Here is a 21,839-nt window from a genome sequence, read left to right as displayed (position 1 = left end):
TTCAAGGGCCATTTTCTCATAAGTGGGGTTACAGGTTTATCAACTTTCAAACCATAATTACTTTCCCAGTGTTCCTCAACTGTAGTGTACTGTATAATATACCATTTTCTAGCTCTGAGTCTCTACTTTTATCCAATGTAAAAAACACATTTACAAATGCTGCTGCATAAGAAGTTTCATTATTAAGACTGAACAGGATGCGCTCTTAGCCCTACAGCTCCATGGGGCTTCCACAAGGCTGCTAATGATAATGACATGGTGGTTCTACAAGGCTGCTAATGATAATGACATGGTGGTTCTACAAGGCTGCTAATGATAATGACATGGTGGTTATACAAGGCTGATAATGATAATGACATGGTGGTTCTACAAGGCTGCTAATGATAATGACATGGTGGTTTCGACAAGGCTGATAATGATAATGACATGGTGGTTCGACAAGGCTGCTAATGATAATGACATGGTGGTTATACAAGGCTGCTAATGATAATGACATGGTGGTTCTACAAGGCTGCTAATGATAATTACATGGTGGTTCTACAAGGCTGCTAATGCTAATGACATGTTGGTTACACAAGGCTGTTAATGACAATGACATGGTGGTTCTACAAGGCTGCTAATGATAATGACATGGTGGTTATACAAGGCTGCTAATGATAATGACATGGTGGTTATACAAGGCTGCTAATGATAATGACATGGTGGTTCTACAAGGCTGCTAATGATAATTACATGGAGGTTCTACAAGGCTGCTAATGATAATGGTGGTTCTACAAGGCTGGTAATGATAATGACATGGTGGTTATACAAGGCTGATAATGATAATGACATGGTGGTTACACAAGGCTGGTAATGATAATGGCATGGTGGTTCTACAAGGCTGCTAATGATAATGACATGGTGGTTCGACAAGGCTGCTAATGATAATGACATGGTGGTTCTACAAGGCTGCTATTGATAATAACATGGTGGTTATACAAGGCTGGTAATGATAATGACATGGTGGTTATTCAAGGCTGATAATGATAATGACATGGTGGTTCTACAAGGCTGCTAATGATAATGACATGGTGGTTCTACAAGGCTGCTAATGATAATGACATGGTGGTTCTGCTGCGCCGCCTTCACCACGCTGTCTGTGTGGGTGGGCCATTTCAGTTTGTCCGTGATGTGTGCGCTGTCTGTGTGGGTGGGCCATTTCAGTTTGTCCGTGATGTGTGCGCTGTCTGTGTGGGTGGGCCATTTCAGTTTGTCCGTGATGTGTGCGCTGTCTGTGTGGGTGGGCCATTTCAGTTTGTCCGTGATGTGTGCGCTGTCTGTGTGGGTGGGCCATTTCAGTTTGTCCGTGATGTGTGCGCTGTCTGTGTGGGTGGGCCATTTCAGTTTGTCCGTGATGTGTGCGCTGTCTGTGTGGGTGGGCCATTTCAGTTTGTCCGTGATGTGTGCGCTGTCTGTGTGGGTGGGCCGTTTCAGTTTGTCCGTGATGTGTGCGCTGTCTGTGTGGGTGGACCATTTCAGTTTGTCCGTGATGTGTGCGCTGTCTGTGTGGGTGGGCCATTTCAGTTTGTCCGTGATGTGTGCGCTGTCTGTGTGGGTGGACCATTTCAGTTTGTCCGTGATGTGTGCGCTGTCTGTGTGGGTGGGCCATTTCAGTTTGTCCGTGATGTGTGCGCTGTCTGTGTGGGTGGGCCATTTCAGTTTGTCCGTGATGTGTGCGCCGAGGAACTTAATACTTTGTTAAAACCTTCCACCTTCTCTATTACTGTCCCATAGATGTGGATTTAAAAGGCTCCCTCTGCTGCTTCCTGAAGTCCTCGATCATCTCCTTTGTTTTGTTGACGTTGAGTGTGAGGTTATTTTCCTGACACCCCACTCCGAGGGCCCTCACCTCCTCCCTGTAGGCCGTCTCGTCGTTGTTGGTAATCAAGCCTACTATTGTTGTGTCGTCTGCAAACTTGATGATTGAGTTGCTGCTCTTTGTTAAGTCAATCCTTGGGGCTCATTTCTCTGGTGTGTGTCTGTCTGTCCTGCTGTACAGGATAATCTGACTGCCATAGCTCTCTCACACACACACACACACACACACACACACACACACACACACACACACACACACACACACACACACACACACACACACACACACACACACACACACACACACACACACACACACACACACACACACACACACACACACACACACACACACACACACACTAACCCTTACTGCCTAACCCACTGGATCTCTGGGACTGGGCTGATTGCCTGCTGTCAGATGCCATGTTAGTCAGATGATCCTGAACTGCAGCATCTGGGGATGGAGCAGTTGGCGTGGGGAAGGGATCAGGTTTCTTTCCACAGAACAGAGAATACACACCCTGGACACACACGGCTATGCTAATGCTGTAACAATGCTAACCAGTCTGTTAAACACACGCCTACGGTAGGAGAGTGGAAGGATGCTGTACCAATGCTAACCAGTCTGTTAAACACACGGCTACGGTAGGAGAGTGGAGGGATGCTGTACCAATGCTAACCAGTCTGTTAAACACACGCCTACGGTAGGAGAGTGGAAGGATGCTGTACCAATGCTAACCAGTCTGTTAAACGCACGGCTACGGTAGGAGAGTGGAAGGATGCTGTACCAATGCTAACCAGTCTGTTATAAACACGCGGCTACGGTAGGAGAGTGGAAGGATGCTGTACCAATGCTAACCAGTCTGTTAAACACCCGCCTACGGTAGGAGAGGGAAGGGATGCTGTACCAATGCTAACCAGTCTGTTAAACACCCGCCTAGGTCTGCTGTACCAATGCTAACCAGTCTGTTAAACACACGGCTATGCTAATGCTGTATCAATGCTAACCAGTCTGTTTAACACACGGCTACGGTAAGAGAGTGGAGGGATGCTGTACCAATGCTAACCAGTCTGTTAAACACCCGCCTACGGTAGGAGAGGGGAGGGATGCTGTACCAATGCTAACCAGTCTGTTAAACACACGGCTATGCTAATGCTGTATCAATGCTAACCAGTCTGTTTAACACACGGCTATGCTAATGCTGTACCAATGCTAGCCAGTCTGTCTCTGTGTTCAGGTCTGGAGGGAAGGAGGGTCTCTGTGTTCAGTTCAGGAGGGAGGGAGGGAGGGAGGGAGGGAGGGAGGGAGGGAGGAGGGAGGGAGGGAGGGAGGGAGGGAGGGAGGGAGGGCGAGGGAGGGTCTCTGTGTTCAGGTCAGGAGGGAGGGAGGGAGGGGGCGAGCAGGGTCTCTGTGTTCAGGTCAGGAGGGAGGGAGGGAGGGGGGAGCAGGGTCTCTGTGTTCAGTTCAGGAGGGAGGGAGGGAGGGAGGGAGGGAGGGAGGGAGGGAGGGAGGGAGGGAGGGAGGGAGGGGGGGCGAGCAGGGTCTCTGTGTTCAGGTCTGGAGGGAGGGAGGGAGAGCAGTCTCTGTTCAGGAAAGTGCTGTTTGAATGAATGCTTACGAACCAGCTGCTGCCTACCACCTGTCACGCCCTGACCTTAAAGAGTTGATTTCTCTATTTGGTTAGGTCAGGGTGTGATTTTGGTGGGCATTCTAGTTTTCTATTTCTTTGTTGGCCGGGTATGGTTCCCAATCAGAGGCAGCTGTCTATCGTTGTCTCTGATTGGGAATCATACCTAGGCAGCCTGTTTTCCACCCTAGTTTGTGGGATCTTGTCTTTGTATAGTTGCTGTTTAGTGATACAGAGCTTTACGTTCGTTTATATTTAGTTGTTTTGTCGGTGTTTCATTATTAAATATCATGAACAATTTCCACGCTGGGCTTTGGTCTCACTCAACGACGGACATAACACCACCGTTTAGACTGCTCTATCAAATATTAAATCATAGACTTCATTATTTATTTATTTATTTTATTTATTTCACCTTTATTTAACCAGGTAGGCAAGTTGAGAACAAGTTCTCATTTACAATTGCGACCTGGCCAAGATAAAGCAAAGCAGCTCGACACATACAATGACACAGAGTTACACATGGAGTAAAACAAACATACAGTCAATAATACAGTATAAACAAGTCTATATACAATGTGAGCAAATGAGGTGAGAAGGGAGGTAAAGGCAAAAAAGGTCATGGTGGCAGAGTAAATACAATATAGCAAGTAAAACACTGGAATGGTAGTTTTGCAATGGAATAATGTGCAAAGTAGAAATAAAAATAATGGGGTGCAAAGGAGCAAAATAAATAAATTAAATAGAGTAGGGAAAGAGGTTGTTGTTTGGGCTAAATTATAGGTGGGCTATGTACAGGTGCAGTAATCTGTAAGATGCTCTGACAGTTGGTGCTTAAAGCTAGTGAGGGAGATAAGTGTTTCCAGTTTCAGAGATTTTTGTAGTTCGTTCCAGTCATTGGCAGCAGAGAACTGGAAGGAGAGGCGGCCAAAGAAAGAATTGGTTTTGGGGGTGACTAGAGAGATATACCTGCTGGAGCGTGTGCTACAGGTGGGAGATGCTATGGTGACCAGTGAGCTGAAATAAGGGGGGACTTTACCTAGCAGGGTTTTGTAGATGACATGGAGCCAGTGGGTTTGGCGACGAGTATGAAGCGAGGGCCAGCCAACGAGAGCGTACAGGTCGCAATGGTGGGTAGTATATGCGGCTTTGGTGACAAATTATAACATAATAACACACAGAAATACGAGCCTTTGGTCATTAATGTGGTCGAATCCGGAAACTATCATCTCGAAAACAAACGTTTATTCTTTCAGTGAAATACGGAACCGTTCTGTATTTTATCTAACGGGTGGCATACATAAGTCTAAATATTCCTGTTACATTGCACAACCTTCAATGTTATGTCATAATTACGTAAAATTCTGGTAAATTAGTTCGCAATGAGCCAGGCGGCCCAAACTGTTGCATATACCCTGACTCTGCGTCAATGAACGCAAGAGAAGTGACACAATTTCCCTAGTTTAATATTGCCTGCTAACATGAATTTATTTCAACTAAATATTCAGGTTTAAAAATATATACTTGTGTATTGATTTTAAGAAAGGCGTTGATGGTTATGGTTAGGTACACATTGGTGCAACGACAGTGCTTTTTTTCACGAATGCACTTGTTTAATCACCCGTTTGTCGAAGTAGGCTGTGATTCAATGATAAATTAACCTTTCTAGGGCAGGCGTTCCTCTAGCGGAACCCCTCGACAACATTCCGCTGAAAAGTCAAAATCGTGTGAAATTCAAAAATATTTTTTAGAAATATGTAACTTTCACACATTAACAAGTTCAATACAGCAAATGAAAGATAAACTTCTTGTTAATCTACCCATTGTGTCCGATTTCAAAAATGCTTTACAGCAAAAGCACAACATATGATTATGTTAGATCACTGCCAAGTCAAAAAAACACAGCCATTTTTCCAGCCAAAGATAGGAGTCACAAAATGCAGAAATATATATAAAATGAATCACTAACCGTTGATGATCTTCATCAGATGACACTCATAGGACATCATGTTACACAATACATGTATGTTTTGTTCGATAAAGTTCATATTTATATACAACAATCTCAGTTTACATCCAGTGATTTTGCTCATAATAAACATTGATAAAATATACAATTGTTATTCACAGAATTAAAGATAGACTTCTCCCTAATGCAACCGCTGTGTCAGATTTTTGATTTTATTTAACGGAAAAAGCATAATCTGCCAGAGAAATATCTGCCATTTTGGAGTCAACAGAAGTTAGAAATAACACCATAAATATTCAATTACCTTTGATGATCTTCATCAGAAGGCACCCCCAGGAATCCCAGTTTGACAATAAATGACTGATTTGTTCCATAAAGTTCCATAAAGTCCATCATTTATGTCCAAATAGCCACATGTTGTTAGCGTGTTCAGCCCAGTAATCCATCTTCATGAGGCGCAAGCACTTCGTCCAGACATAAAGTCAAAAAGTTCCATTACAGTCCTTTAGAAACATGTCAAACGATGTATGGAATCAATCATTAGGATGTTTTTAACAAAAAACATCAATAATGTTCCAACCAGAGAATTCCTTTGTCTTCAGAAAAGCACTGTAATGAGAGGTAACTCTGTCGGGAGCGTGCATCATGAGACCAAGGCACTATGCCAGACTACTGATTCAAACAGATGTCATGAGCCCCTCCTTTATAGTAGAATCCTCATTCAAGTTTCTAAATATGGTTGACATCTAGTGGAAGCCGTAGGAAGTGCAACTTAACTCCATAGACACGGTGTATTCGGTAGGCCAAGCTTTGAAAAACTACAAACCTCAGATTTCCTACTTCCGTGTTGGATTTTTCTCAGGTTTTCGCCTGCCATATGAGTTCTGCTATACTCACAGACATCATTCAAACAGTTTTAGAAACTTCAGAGTGTTTTTTAGCCAATACTACTAATACTATGCATATATTAGCGTTTGGGACAGAGTAGGAGGCAGTTCAGTCTGGGCATTCTATTCATCCAAAAGTGAAAATGCTGCCCCCTATCCCAAAATAATTTTAACAGGCATCAATTATATGCAACGCAGGACAGATAAACTAGTAATATCATCAACCATGTGTTGTTAACTAGTGATTATGTTAAGATTGATAGTTTTTTATAAGATATGTTTAATGCTAGCTAGCAACTTGCCTTGGCTCCTTGCTACACTCACATAACAGGTAGTCAGCCTGCCACGCAGTCTCCTCGTGGAGTGAAATGTAATCGGCCATGATCGGTGTCCAAAAATGCAGATTACCGATTTGTTATGAAAACTTGAAATCGGCCCTAATTAATCCCCCATTCCGATTAATCGGTCGACCTCTAGTCTCTAGAGCCTAGTATGGGGATTATAGGATCAGCCTACCATATATTTCTCTCTCTCCCCCCTATCTCTGACTTTCTCTCTCCCCCTATATCTTCCTCTTTCTATATATATATATATAAATATATCCCTCTCTCTCTTCCTTCATAGGAAGGAAGAAGGACCAAGATGCAGCGTGGTACGTGTTCATATTATTTATTCGAAACGGAACACTAAATACAAAATAACAAAAGGAATAACCGAAACAGTTCTGACAGGTGATACACAGAAAACAACTACCCACAAAACACAGGAGGGAAAAGGCTACCTAAGTATGGTTCTCAATCAGAGACAACGACAGACAGCTGCCTCTGATTGAGAACCACACCCGGCCAAACACAGAAATAGAAAAACATAGAACACAAAACATAGAATGTCCACCCCAACTCACGCCCTGACCAAACCAAAATAGAGACATAAAAATAATCTCTAAGGTCAGGGCGTGACACTCTCCCTCTATATCTTCCTCTCTCTCTCTCTCTCTCTCTCTCTCTCTCTCTCTCTCTCTCTCTCTCTCTCTCTCTCTCTCTCTCTCTCTCTCTCTCTCTCCCCCTCTCTCCCCTCTTCCCTCTCTTTCTTCCTCTCCCTCTCTCTCTCTCTCTCTCTCTCTCTCTCTCTCTCTCTCCCCCTATATCTTTGCTCTTTCTATATATATATATATAAATAAATCTTCCTCTCTCTATTTTTCTTCTCTTCATCTCTCTCTCTCTCTCTCTCTCTCTCTCTCCTCTCTCCCTCCCCTATATATTCCTCTTTCTATATCTCTCTCCCTCTCTCTCTCCCTCTATATCTTCCTCTCTACCTCTCTCTCCTTCTCCCCTATATCTTCCTCTTTCTATATCTCTCTCCCTCTCTCTCCCCCCTCTCTCTCCCTCTATATCTTCATCTCTCTATTTTTATCTCTCCGTCTCTCTCCCCCCCTCTCCCCTCTCTCTCTTCCTCTCTCAATTCAATTTCAATTCAAGGGGCTTTATTGGCATGGGAAACATGTGAAACAAGTGAGGTAGATAAAAGTGAAATGAACAATAAAAATGAACAGTAAACATTACACACATTTCAAAACAATAAAGACATTACAAATATCATATATACAGTATATCACAAAAGTGAGTACACCCCTCACATTTCTGTTAATACATTCTGGGGAGGAAAATGGCTAATTGGGCCCAATTTTCACTTAGGGGTCACTTTTGTTGCCAGCGGTTTAAACATTAAAGGCTGTGTGTGGAGTTATTTTGAGAGGACATTTACACTGTTATACAAGCTGTACACTCACTACTTTACATTGTAGCCAAGTGTCATATCTTCAGTGTTGTCACATGAAAAGATGTACTCAAATATTTACAAAAAATTTGAGTGGTGTACTCACTTTTGTGATATACTGTATATATATATATATGTTGTAACAATGTACAAATAGTTAAAGTACACAAAGGAAAAATAAATAAGCATAAATATGGGTTGTATTTACAATGGTGTTTGTTCTTCACTGGTTGCCCTTTTCTTGTGGCAACAGGTCACAAATCTTGCTGCAGTGATGGCACACTGGAATTTCACCCAGTAGATATGGGAGTTTATCAAAATCGTGTTTGTTTTCAAATTCTTTGTGGGTCTGTGTAATCTGAGGGAAATATGTGTCTATAATATGGTCATACATTTGGCAGGAGGTTAGGAAGTGCAGCTCAGTTTCCACCTCATTTTGTGGACATTGAGCACATAGCCTGTCTTCTCTTGAGGGCCATGTCTGCCTATGGCAGCCTTTCTCAATAGCAAGGCTATGCTCACTGAGTCTGTACATAGTCAAAGCTTTCCTTAAGTTTGGGTCAGTCACAGTGGTCAGGTATTCTGCCGCTGTGTACTCTCTGTTTAGGGCCAAATAGCATTCTAGTTTGCTCTGTTTTTTGTTAATTCTTTCCAATGTGTCAAGTAATTATCTTTTTGTTTTCTCATGATTTGGTTGGGTCTAATTGTGCTGCTGTCCTGGGGCTCTGTAGGGTGTGTTTGTGTTTGTGAACAGAGCCCCAGGACCAGCTTGCTTAGGGGACTCTTCTCCAGGTTCATCTCTCTGTAGGTGATGGCTTTGTTATGGAAGGTTTGAGAATCGCTTCCTTTTAGGTGGTTGTAGAATTTAACGGCTCTTTGGATTTTGATAATTAGTGGGTATCTCTCTCTCTCCCTCTCTCTCTCCCTCTCTCTCTCCCTCTCCCTCTCTCGCTCCCTCTCTCTCTCCCTCTCTCGCTCCCTCTCTCTCTCTCTCTCTCTCTCTCTCTCCCTCTCTCTCTCCCTCTCTCTCTCCCTCTCTCTCTCTCTCTCCCTCTCTCGCTCCCTCTCTCTCTGCAGGTGACTCCCTGAGTTCAGAGAACCGCTCCTGTCAGGAACGGCCTCTCTCTGTCCGCGACGCTGGGCGGCCCATGCTCCCGCAGTGCACCATGGGTAGCTCTCCAGAGGTGCTGTCATGGGCGTCGTGCCCCAGCCTGCTTGTTGGCAAGCTGAAGGAGGAGCTAAAGAACACTGTGGTGGGGGACAACGTTAAGAAAACTTCCTCTCCCAACACCCCAGCCCCTCCCCTTCCTCTACCCCCCCAGATCATCACAGATCTAGCGCCTCCCACACACCTCCTGGTTCCCCTGATGACGCTCGCCCCACCCCCATGCCAGGACGAGGAGGCTATGCTGGGCACCAGCCCACCAATCACAGCGCTCAGTGAGGACTCTGGGCGGGAGCAGAGACAGTTTGACAACAGCGTGCTCCAATTTCAGGAGCACGAGGAGGCGGAGTCACCGGCGTCATGTGGGCAGGAGGGGTGTGGCAGCGGGGGCGAGGGGGAGGGGACAAGGGAAGGGTTGTGTCCCATACACCAACACCACCCTGGGTCTGGAACCCACAACCACCCTCACCCCCATGATGACATCAAACTGCACTTCCACAGAGCACCGGGAGGAGGGGGGTTCCTGGAGGGCCTGTTCGGCTGTCTCAGACCCGTCTGGAACATCATAGGGAAGACCTACAGCACTGAATACAAGCTGCAACAACAAGGTACACACTGCCTGCTGCTATGTCTGGGTGAACAGGGGAAGGGGTCAAATCCTGTCCCTCAGGGTGAACAGGGGAAGGGGTCAAATCCTGTTCCTCAGGGTGAACAGGGGTAGGGGTCAAATCCTGTCCCTCAGGGTGAACAGGGGGTAGGGGTCAAATCCTGTCCCTCAGGGTGAACAGGGGGTAGGGGTCAAATCCTGTCCCTCAGGGTGAACAGGGGTAGGGGTCAAATCCTGTCCCTCAGGGTGAACAGGGGTAGGGGTCAAATCCTGTCCCTCACGGTGAACAGGGGTAGGGGTCAAATCCTGTCCCTCAGGGTGAACAGGGGTAGGGGTAAAATCCTGTCCCTCAGGGTGAACAGGGGTAGGGGTCAAATCCTGTCCCTCAGGGTGAACAGGGGTAGGGGTCAAATCCTGTCCCTCAGGGTGAACAGGGGTAGGGGTCAAATCCTGTCCCTCAGGGTGAACAGGGGTAGGGGTCAAATCCTGTCCCTCAGGGTGAACAGGGGTAGGGGTCAAATCCTGTCCCTCAGGGTGAACAGGGGGTAGGGGTCAAATCCTGTCCCTCAGGGTGAACAGGGGGTAGGGGTCAAATCCTGTCCCTCAGGGTGAACAGGGGTAGGGGTCAAATCCCTCAGGGTGAACAGGGGTAGGGGTCAAATCCCTCAGGGTGAACAGGGGTAGGGGTCAAATCCTGTCCCAAATCCTGTCCCTCAGGGTGAACAGGGGTAGGGATCAAATCCTGTCCCTCAGGGTGAACAGGGGTAGGGGTCAAATCCTGTCCCTCAGGGTGAACAGGGGTAGGGGTCAAATCCTGTCCCTCAGGGTGAACAGGGGTAGGGGTCAAATCCTGTCCCTCAGAGTGAACTGGGGGTAGGGGTTAAATCCTGTCCCTCAGGGTGAACAGGGGTAGAGGTTAAATCCTGTCCCTCAGGGTGAACAGGGGTAGGGGTTAAATCCTGTCCCTCAGGGTGAACAGGGGTAGAGGTTAAATCCTGTCCCTCAGGGTGAACAGGGGTAGGGGTTAAATCCTGTCCCTCAGGGTGAACAGGGGTAGGGGTTAAATCCTGTCCCTCAGGGTGAACAGGGGTAGAGGTTAAATCCTGTCCCTCAGGGTGAACAGGGGTAGGGGTTAAATCCTGTCCCTCAGGGTGAACAGGGGTAGAGGTTAAATCCTGTCCCTCAGGGTGAACTGTGGGAAGAGGTGAAATTCGATTCCCCAGGGACGGTTGCACCAGCTGGGCCCACACCTAGTCATAACGGTATGGTTTTAGGCCTGACAGACATGGGTTTAGCCTTGTGGTTGGTCAGCTGGCCATCCGGTTTCCACTAAACCACAACTTGGCAGAAGGTAGTCTAGCGGTTAGTGCGTTGGGACAGTAACTGTCCTCTCTAGACATGTGGGAGGTCCCATTAGTTAGTAACATGTCTGTCTGTCTGTCTGTCTGTCTGTCTGTCTGTCTGTCTGTCTGTCTGTCTGTCTGTCTGTCTGTCTGTCTGTCTGTCTGTCTGTCTGTCTGTCTGTCTGTCTGTCTGTCTGTCTGTCTGTCTGTCTGTCTGTCTGTCTGTCTGTCTGTCCTCTCTAGACATGTGGGAGGTCCCATTAGTAACTTGTCTGTGTGTCTGTCCTCTCTAGACATGTGGGAGGTCCCATTAGTAACATGTCTGTGTGTCTGTCCTCTCTAGACATGTGGGAGGTCCCATTAGTAACATGTCTGTGTGTCTGTCCTCTCTAGACATGTGGGAGGTCCCATTAGTAACATGTCTGTGTCTGTCCTCTCGAGACATGTGGGAGGTCCCATTAGTAACATGTCTGTGTGTCTGTCCTCTCGAGACATGTGGGAGGTCCCATTAGTAACATGTCTGTGTGTCTGTCCTCTCGAGACATGTGGGAGGTCCCATTAGTAACATGTCTGTGTGTCTGTCCTCTCTAGACATGTGGGAGGTCCCATTAGTAACATGTCTGTCTCTCTGTCCTCTCTAGACATGTGGGAGGTCCCGTTTGAGGAGATCTCGGAGCTGCAGTGGCTGGGCAGCGGGGCGCAGGGGGCTGTCTTTCTGGGGAAGCTCCATGGCAATGAGGTGGCCATCAAGAAGGTCCGTGAGCAGAAAGAGACAGACATCAAACACCTGAGGAAGCTCAAACACCCCAACATCATCAGCTTCAAGTAGGTTCACTACCATCATGGGCTTCAAGTAGGTTCACTACCCCTACCACTGACCCACCATCATGGGCTTCAAGTAGGTACACTACCACTACCACTGACCCAACATCATCAGCTTCAAGTAGGTTCACTACCCCTGACCCACCATCATGGGTTTCAAGTAGGTTCACTATCCCTAACACTGACACTGACACACCATCATGGGCTTCAAGTAGATTCACTATCCCTAACACTGACACTGACCCACCATCATGGGCTTCAAGTAGATTCACTATCCCTAACACTGACACTGACCCACCATCATGGGCTTCAAGTAAATTCACTATCCCTAACACTGACACTGACCCACCATCATGGGCTTCAAGTAGGTTCACTACCCCTACCCCTGACCCACCATCATGGGCTTCTTGTAGGTTCACTACCCCTACTACTGACCCACCATCATGGGCTTCAAGTAGGTTCACTACCCCTACCCCTGACCCACCATCATGGGCTTCAAGTAGGTTCACTCCCCCTACCACTGACCCAACATCATCAGCTTCAAGTAGGTTCACTATCCCTACCCCTGACCCACCATCATGGGCTTCTTGTAGGTTCACTACCCCTACTACTGACCCACCATCATGGGCTTCAAGTAGGTTCACTACTCCTACCCCTGACCCACCATCATGGGCTTCAAGTAGGTTCACTCCCCCTAACACTGACCCAACATCATCGGTTTCAAGTAGGTTCACTATCCCTAACACTGAAACTGACCCACCATCATGGGCTTCTTGTAGGTTCACTATCCCTAACACTGACCCACCATCATGGGCTTCTTATAATAATAATATAATATATGCCATTTTGCAGACGCTTTTATCCAAAGCGACTTACAGTCATGTGTGCATACATTCTACGTATGGGTGGTCCCGGGGATTGAACCCACTACCCTGGCGTTACAAGCGCCATGCTCTACCAACTGAGCTACAGAAGGACCACTGTAGGTACACTACCCCTACCACTGACCCAACATCATCAGCTTCAAGTAGGTTCACTCCCCCTACCACTGACCCACCATCATGGGCTTCTTGTAGGTACACTACCCCTACCACTGACCCAACATCATCAGCTTCAAGTAGGTTCACTACCCCTACCACACTACCCCTACCACACTAGACTACTGTTATAACCCCTAGACTACTGTTATAACCCCTAGACTACTGTTATAACCCCTAGACTACTGTTATAACCCCTAGACTACTGTTATAACCCCTAGACTACTGTTATAACCCCTAGACTACTGTTATAACCCCTCACACTAGACTACTGTTATAACCCCTAGACTACTGTTATAACCCCTAGACTACTGTTATAACCCCTCACACTAGACTACTGTTATAACCCCTAGACTACTGTTATAACCCCTACCACACTAGACTACTGTTATAACCCCTCCCACTAGACTACTGTTATAACCCCTAGACTACTGTTATAACCCCTAGACTACTGTTATAACCCCTCCCACTAGACTACTGATATAACCCCTCACACTAGACTACTGTTATAACCCCTAGACTACTGATATAACCCCTAGACTACTGTTATAACCCCTCACACTAGACTACTGTTATAACCCCTCACACTAGACTACTGACATAACCCCTCACACTAGACTACTGTCATAACCCCTCCCACTAGACTACTGTTATAACCCCTCCCACTAGACTACTGTTATAACCCCTCACACTAGACTACTGGCATAACCCCTAGACTACTGATAACCCCTAACCCCCTCACACTAGACTACTGTTAACCCCTCCCCCTAGACTACTGTTATAACCCCTCACACTAGACTACTGACATAACCCCTCCCACTAGACTACTGTTATAACCCCTAGACTACTGTTATAACCCCTAGACTACTGTTATAACCCCTCTACACCCCTAGACTACTGACTACTGTACTGTCATAACCCCTCACACTAGACTACTGTTATAACCCCTCACACTAGACTACTGTTATAACCCCTCAGACTAGACTACTGACATAACCCCTCCCACTAGACTACTGTTATAACCCCTAGACTACTGTTATAACCCCTCACACTAGACTACTGACATAACCCCTCAGACTAGACTACTGACATAACCCCTCCCACTAGACTACTGTTATAACCCCTCAGACTAGACTACTGACATAACCCCTCCCACTAGACTACTGTTATAACCCCTAGACTACTGTTATAACCCCTAGACTACTGTTATAACCCCTCACACTAGACTACTGTCATAACCCCTCACACTAGACTACTGTTATAACCCCTCACACTAGACTACTGTTATAACCCCTCAGACTAGACTACTGACATAACCCCTCCCACTAGACTACTGTTATAACCCCTAGACTACTGATATAACCCCTAGACTACTGTTATAACCCCTCACACTAGACTACTGTTAGACTACTGACCCCCTCCCACTAGACTACTGTTATAACCCCTCAGACTAGACTACTGACATAACCCCTCCCACTAGACTACTGTTATAACCCCTAGACTACTGTTATAACCCCTAGACTACTGTTATAACCCCTCCCACTAGACTACTGTTATAACCCCTCACACTAGACTACTGACATAACCCCTCCCACTAGACTACTGTTATAACCCCTAGACTACTGTTATAACCCCTAGACTACTGTTATAACCCCTCACACTAGACTACTGACATAACCCCTCACACTAGACTACTGGCATAACCCCTCACACTAGACTACTGTTATAACCCCTCCCACTAGACTACTGTTATAACCCCACACTAGACTACTGTTATAACCCCTCACACTAGACTACTGTCATAACCCCTCACACTAGACTACTGTTATAACCCCTCCCACTAGACTACTGTTATAACCCCTCCCACTAGACTACTGTTATAACCCCTACTGACTACTGTTAACCCCTAGACTACTGTTATAACCCCTAGACTACTGTCATAACCCCTCTGTCATAACCCCTCACACTAGACTACTGTTATAACCCTCCCACTAGACTACTGTTATAACCCCTCACACTAGACTACTGTCATAACCCCTCTACATAACCCCTAGACTACTGTTATAACCCCTCACACTAGACTACTGTTATAACCCCTAGACTACTGTCATAACCCCTAGACTACTGTCATAACCCCTCACTAGACTACTGTTATAACCCCTAGACTACTATAACCCCTCCCACTACTGTTATAACCCCTCACACTAGACTACTGACATAACCCCTCACACTAGACTACTGTTATAACCCCTCCCACTAGACTACTGTTATAACCCCTCACACTAGACTACTGTTATAACCCCTCACACTAGACTACTGTCATAACCCCTCCCACTAGACTACTGTTATAACCCCTGGACTACTGTTATAACCCCTCACTGACACTAGACTACTGACATAACCCCTCACACTAGACTACTGTCATAACCCCTCACACTAGACTACTGTTATAACCCCTCCCACTAGACTACTGTTATAACCCCTCACACTAGACTACTGTTATAACCCCTAGACTACTGTTATAACCCCTAGACTACTGTTATAACCCCTCACACTAGACTACTGTTATAACCCCTCACACTAGACTACTGTCATAACCCCTCACACTAGACTACTGTTATAACCCCTCCCAGACTACTGTTATAACCCCTCACACTAGACTACTGATAACTACTGACTACTGTTATAACCCCTCCCACTAGACTACTGTTATAACCCCTCCCACTAGACTACTGTCATAACCCCTCACACTAGACTACTGTACTGTTATAACCCCTCACACTAGACTACTGTTATAACCCCTCACACTAGACTACTGACATAACCCCTCCCACTAGACTACTGTTATAACCCCTAGACTACTGTTATAACCCCCCACTAGACTACTGTTATAACCCCTAGACTACTGTTATAACCCCTAGACTACTGTTATAACCCCTCACACTAGACTACTGTTATAACCCCTCACACTAGACTACTGTTATAACCCCTCACACTAGACTACTGTTATAACCCCTCTACTGTTATAACCCCTAGACTACTGTTATAACCCCTCAGACTACTGTTATAACCCCTCACACTAGACTACTGTTATAACCCCTAGACTACTGTCATAACCCCTCACACTAGACTACTGTTATAACCCCTAGACTACTGTCATAACCCCTAGACTACTGTCATAACCACTCACACTAGACTACTGTTATAACCCCTCACACTAGACTACTGATATAACCCCTCACACTAGACTACTGATATAACCCCTCACACTAGACTACTGTTATAACCCCTAGACTACTGTTATAACCCCTAGACTACTGTTATAACCCCTCACACTAGACTACTGATATAACCCCTAGACTACTGATATAACCCCTAGACTACTGTTATAACCCCTCACACTAGACTACTGATATAACCCCTCACACTAGACTACTGTTATAACCCCTCACACTAGACTACTGTTATAACCCCTCACACTAGACTACTGTTATAACCCCTCACACTAGACTACTGTTATAACCCCTCACACTAGACTGCTGTTATAACCCCTAGACTACTGTTATAACCCCACTAGACTCTTAAAGGGGCAGTAGCCTATTGTAGCCCTTAAAGGGGCAGTAGCCTATTGTAGCTCTTAAAGGGGCAGTAGCCTATTCTAGCTCTTAAAGGGGCAGTAGCCTATTCTCTCTTAAAGGGGCAGTAGCCTATTCTAGCTCTTAAAGGGTCAGTAGCCTATTCTAGCTCTTAAAGGGGCAGTAGCCTATTGTAGCTCTTAAAGGGGCAGTAGCCTATTCTAGCTCTTAAAGGTCCAGTAGCCTATTCTAGCTCTTAAAGGGGCAGGAGCCTACCTTGGGTGTACTTGTATTTCAAGTTCAATTACAAAATTATTCTGCAGTTATTTTATTGTTATTTATTATGTTACCAATCAAATGTACATGTTAATAATAGTATCTTCTGATTACAATTATTATGTCTCATATTTTAACTAAATATATCCAATATATTCGTTTCCAAAATGTAATTAGGTATATCTAGCTGTCCGATAATGCATTATGATTGAATGGCTTGTCCTACACTTTGTAAAAACCCAGAGTACATGTTGGAAAAAGTTATTGGTCCTTCTGTAGCTCAGTTGGTAGAGCATGGCGCTTGTAACACCAGGGTAGTGGGTTCGATTCCCGGGACCACCCATACGTAGAATGTATGCACACATGACTGTAAGTCGCTTTGGATAAAAGCGTCTGCTAAATGGCATATATTATTATTATTATTATATTATTATTGGTTCCTTTCTAAACAGAGCAATGTGAATACAAAGATAACTGAGTTCTTTGGCTTTTTTTTACCCAGAGTTCACTTTAAAAAGGACTGAGATCAGTTATTTTAAAAAGAGGACTATATGTGAAAAATCCCTGAGCACATCAGACAGAACTATTGTTTGAGGAGTTGCTACAGGAGTTTTTGCTGTTGTCTGTTTTCAAGTTGTACCCTATAACCATGGAGAATATCATTTAAACATGCTTTTCAGTCTAGTACTAGGCTTAATCTGTGTCTAGGAAATCCACCCTGAATGTCTCTCTCTCAGTGTCGTCCTTCTGTTGTGCACCCCAACTCCGTGCTAAAGTACCGTTATGGTGGACTGTGTCACATCTATTTGACTTTGTAACTCATCCTCTCTCCTCTTCTCCTCCCTATCCTCCCTCTCCTCTTCTCCTCCCTATCCCCCTCTCCTCTTCTCCTCCCTATCCTCCCTATCCTCCCTCTCCTCTTCTCCTCCCTCTCCTCCCTCTCTTGTCTCTCTCCTCTCCAGGGGTGTGTGCACCCAGGCTCCGTGCTACTGTATCTTAATGGAGTATTGTTCCCAGGGCCAACTCTATGAGGTTCTGAGGGCCGGACGGAAGGTGACCCCCAGACTGCTGGTGGACTGGGCCTCAGGGATCGCCTCTGGGATGAACTACCTGCACCTCCACAAGATCATACACAGAGACCTCAAGTCACCCAAGTGAGTGTCTCTACCCCAACCCTCCACCAACCCTTTTCCAACCCTCCCTAACCCTCCCCCAACCCACCCCTAAACGTAACCCTCCCCCAGCCCTCCCTAACCCTAACCCTAACCCTCCACCAACCCTTTCTCAACCCTCCCTCCCTCCCCCAACCCACCCCTAAACCTAACCCTCCCCCAGCCCTCCCCTAACCCTACCCCAACCCTCCACCAACCCTTTCCCAACCCTCCCTAACCCTCCCCCAACCCACCCCTAACCCTACCCCTCCCCCAACCCACCCCTAACCCTCCCCCAACCCACCCCTAACCCTACCCCAACCCACCCCTAACCCTACCCCAACCCTCCTCTAACCCTCCCCTAACCCTAACCCTCCCTAACCCTAACCCTCCCCCAACCCTCCCTAACCCTAACCCTCCACCAACCCTTTCCCAACCCACCCCTAACCCTCCCCCAACCCACCCCTAACCCTAACCCTCCCCAACCCTCCCCTAACCCTAACCCTCCACCAACCCTTTCCCAACCCTCCCTAACCCTCCCCCAACCCACCCCTAACCCTACCCCTCCCCCAACCCACCCCTAACCCTCCCCCAACCCACCCCTAACCCTACCCCAACCCACCCCTAACCCTACCCCAACCCTCCCCTAACCCTCCCCTAACCCTACCCTCCCCTAACCCTAAGCCTCCCCCAACCCTCCCCTAACCCTCCACCAACCCTTTCCCAACCCACCCCTAACCCTCCCCCAACCCTCCCCCAACCCACCCCTAACCCTCCCCCAACCCACCCCTAACCCTACCCCAACCCACCCCTAACCCTACCCCAACCCTCCCCTAACCCTCCCCTAACCCTACCCTCCCCCTAACCCTAAGCCTCCCCCAACCCTCCCCTAACCCTCCACCAACCCTTTCCCAACCCACCCCTAACCCTCCCCCAACCCACCCCTAACCCTCCCCCAACCCTTTCCCAACCCACCCTAACCCTACCCCAACCCTCCCCCTAACCCTCCCCCAACCCACCCCTAACCCTCCCCTAAACCCTAACCCTACCCTCCCTAACCCTCCACTAACCCTAACCCCAACCCCCCCTAACCCTAACCCTCCACCAACCCTCCCCTTCCCAACCCTCCCCCCTAACCCTCCCCCAACCCAAACCCCTAACCCTCCCCCAAACCCTAACCCTCCCCTAACCCCAAACCCTCCACCAACCCTTTCCCAACCCTCCCCCCCTAACCCACCCAAATTTATTTATAACCCTCCCCCAGCCTAAAACCCCAACCCAAACAATGCAGGTGTAAAAGCCCTTCCCTAACCCCTAAAGAAACCCCAACCCTCCCAGAACATGACCAAATGTTCAAATGTTCCCATGGTCAACCCAGCACCTCCAACCCCAAGCCTCCCTAACCCCAGGTGGACCCCCTCATCCCCAATCCTAACCTTCCCCTAACCCTCCCTAACCCTACCCTCCCCCAACCCAACCCTCCCCAACCTTAACCCTACCCTCTCCCAACCCTCCTCCGAGAGAGAGAAAGTAGAACCCTAACCCTCCCCCATCCCCAAATCTCCCCTAACCCTCCCCACTAACCTCAAACCTCCCCTAACCCCAAACCCACAAAGATCACAACAGTGAATCAACCCACCCAGGTGGTGACGCACCCCCCCCCAGGGACGGCACGAGAGAGCCCCAGCAAGCCAGTGACTCAGCCCCGTAACAGGGTTAGAGGCAGAGAATCCCAGTGGAAAGAGGGGAACCGGCCAGGCAGAGACAGCAAGGGCGGTTCGTTGCTCCAGAGCCTTTCCGTTCACCTTCCCACTCCTGGGCCAGACTACACTCAATCATATGACCCACTGAAGAGATGAGTCTTCAGTAAAGACTTAAAGGTTGAGACCGAGTTTGCGTCTCTGACATGGGTAGGCAGACCGTTCCATAAAAATGGAGCTCTATAGGAGAAAGCCCTGCCTCCAGCTGTTTGCTTAGAAATTCTAGGGACAATTAGGAGGCCTGCGTCTTGTGACCGTAGCGTACGTGTAGGTATGTACAGCAGGACCAAATCAGAGAGGTAGGTAGGAGCAAGCCCATGTAATGCTTTGTAGGTTAGCAGTAAAACCTTGAAAACAGCCCTTGCTTTGACAGGAAGCCAGTGTAGAGAGGCTAGCACTGGAGTAATATGATCAAATTTTTTGGTTCTAGTCAGGATTCTAGCAGCCGTATTTAGCACTAACTGAAGTTTATTTAGTGCTTTATCCGGGTAGCCGGAAAATAGAGCATTGCAGTAGTCTAACCTAGAAGTGACAAAAGCATGGATTAATTTTTCTGCATCATTTTTGGACAGAAAGTTTCTGATTTTTGCAATGTTACGTAGATGGAAAAAAGCTGTCCTCGAAATGGTCTTGATATGTTCTTCAAAAGAGAGATCAGGGTCCAGAGTAACGCCGAGGTCCTTCACAGTTTTATTTGAGACGACTGTACAACCATTAAGATTAATTGTCAGATTCAACAGAAGATCTCTTTGTTTCTTGGGACCTAGAACAAGCATCTCTGTTTTGTCCGAGTTTAATAGTAGAAAGTTTGCAGCCATCCACTTCCTTATGTCTGAATCACATGCTTCTAGCGAGGGCAATTTTGGGGCTTCACCATGTTTCATTGAAATGTACAGCTGTGTGTCATCCGCATAGCAGTGAAAGTTTACATTATGTTTTCGAATAACATCCCCAAGAGGTAAAATATATAGTGAAAACAATAGTGGTCCTAAAACAGAACCTTGAGGAACACCGAAATGTACAGTTGATTTGTCAGAGGACAAACCATTCACAGAGACAAACTGATATCTTTCCGACAGATAAGACCTAAACCAGGCCAGAACATGTCCGTGTAGACCAATTTGGGTTTCCAATCTCTCCAAAAGAATGTGGTGATCGATGGTATCAAAAGCAGCACTAAGGTCTAGGAGCACGAGGACAGATGCAGAGCCTCGGTCCGATGCCATCAAAATGTCATTTACCACCTTCACAAGTGCCGTCTCAGTGCTATGATGGGGTCTAAAACCAGACTGAAGCATTTCGTATACATTGTTTGTCTTCAGGAAGGCAGTGAGTTGCTGCGCAACAGCCTTCTCTAAAATCTTTGAGAGGAATGGAAGATTCGATATAGGCCGATAGTTTTTTATATTTTCTGGGTCAAGGTTTGGCTTTTTCAAGAGAGGCTTTATTACTGCCACTTTTAGTGAGTTTGGTACACATCCAGTGGATAGAGAGCCGTTTATTATGTTCAACATAGGAGGGCCAAGCACAGGAAGCAGCTCTTTCAGTAGTTTAGTTCACCTCGGCAAGACGGAGCTGCTCTTCCTCCTGGGGAAGGACTGCCCGTTCCATGATCTCGCCATCACGGTTGACAACTCCATTGTGTCCTCCTCCCAGAGCGCCAAGAACCTTGGCGTGATCCTGGACAACACCCTGTCGTTCTCAACCAACATCAAGGCGGTGGCCCGTTCCTGTAGGTTCATGCTCTACAACATCCGCAGAGTACGACCCTGCCTCACACAGGAAGCGGCGCAGGTCCTAATCCAGGCACTTGTCATCTCCCGTCTGGATTACTGCAACTCGCTGTTGGCTGGGCTCCCTGCCTGTGCCATTAAACCCCTTCAACTCATCCAGAACGCCGCAGCCCGTCTGGTGTTCAACCTTCCCAAGTTCTCTCACGTCACCCCGCTCCTCCGTTCTCTCCACTGGCTTCCAGTTGAAGCT

General features: G+C 47.0%; 1 protein-coding gene across 5 annotated transcripts in view; it reads left to right on the top strand.

Moving 5' to 3' along the window:
• si:ch211-45c16.2 (mitogen-activated protein kinase kinase kinase 13) overlaps window positions 1-21,839 on the top strand; it is a 177,563-nt gene that overhangs the window by 110,148 nt on the left and 45,576 nt on the right. For 3 of the 5 annotated variants that reach the window (XM_046350769.1, XM_046350861.1, XM_046351037.1), the window contains 3 exons: window positions 9,198-9,893; window positions 11,877-12,060; window positions 17,908-18,099. In XM_046350769.1, the coding sequence (XP_046206725.1) occupies window positions 9,269-9,893; window positions 11,877-12,060; window positions 17,908-18,099 (1,001 nt within the window). In that variant the 5' untranslated portion in view covers window positions 9,198-9,268. Of the gene's footprint in view, window positions 1-1,773; window positions 1,920-9,197; window positions 9,894-11,876; window positions 12,061-17,907; window positions 18,100-21,839 lie in introns of those variants that run through there. The other 2 variants (XM_046350951.1, XM_046351128.1) reach the window with 2 other exon arrangements.

The sequence above is a fragment of the Oncorhynchus gorbuscha genome, linkage group LG01 (assembly GCF_021184085.1).
Source record: "Oncorhynchus gorbuscha isolate QuinsamMale2020 ecotype Even-year linkage group LG01, OgorEven_v1.0, whole genome shotgun sequence".
In the NCBI taxonomy this organism is placed as follows: Eukaryota; Metazoa; Chordata; class Actinopteri; order Salmoniformes; family Salmonidae; genus Oncorhynchus; species Oncorhynchus gorbuscha.
The sequence above is the reverse complement of the archived record's forward strand: the minus strand, read 5'-3'. Positions and strand labels throughout refer to the sequence as shown.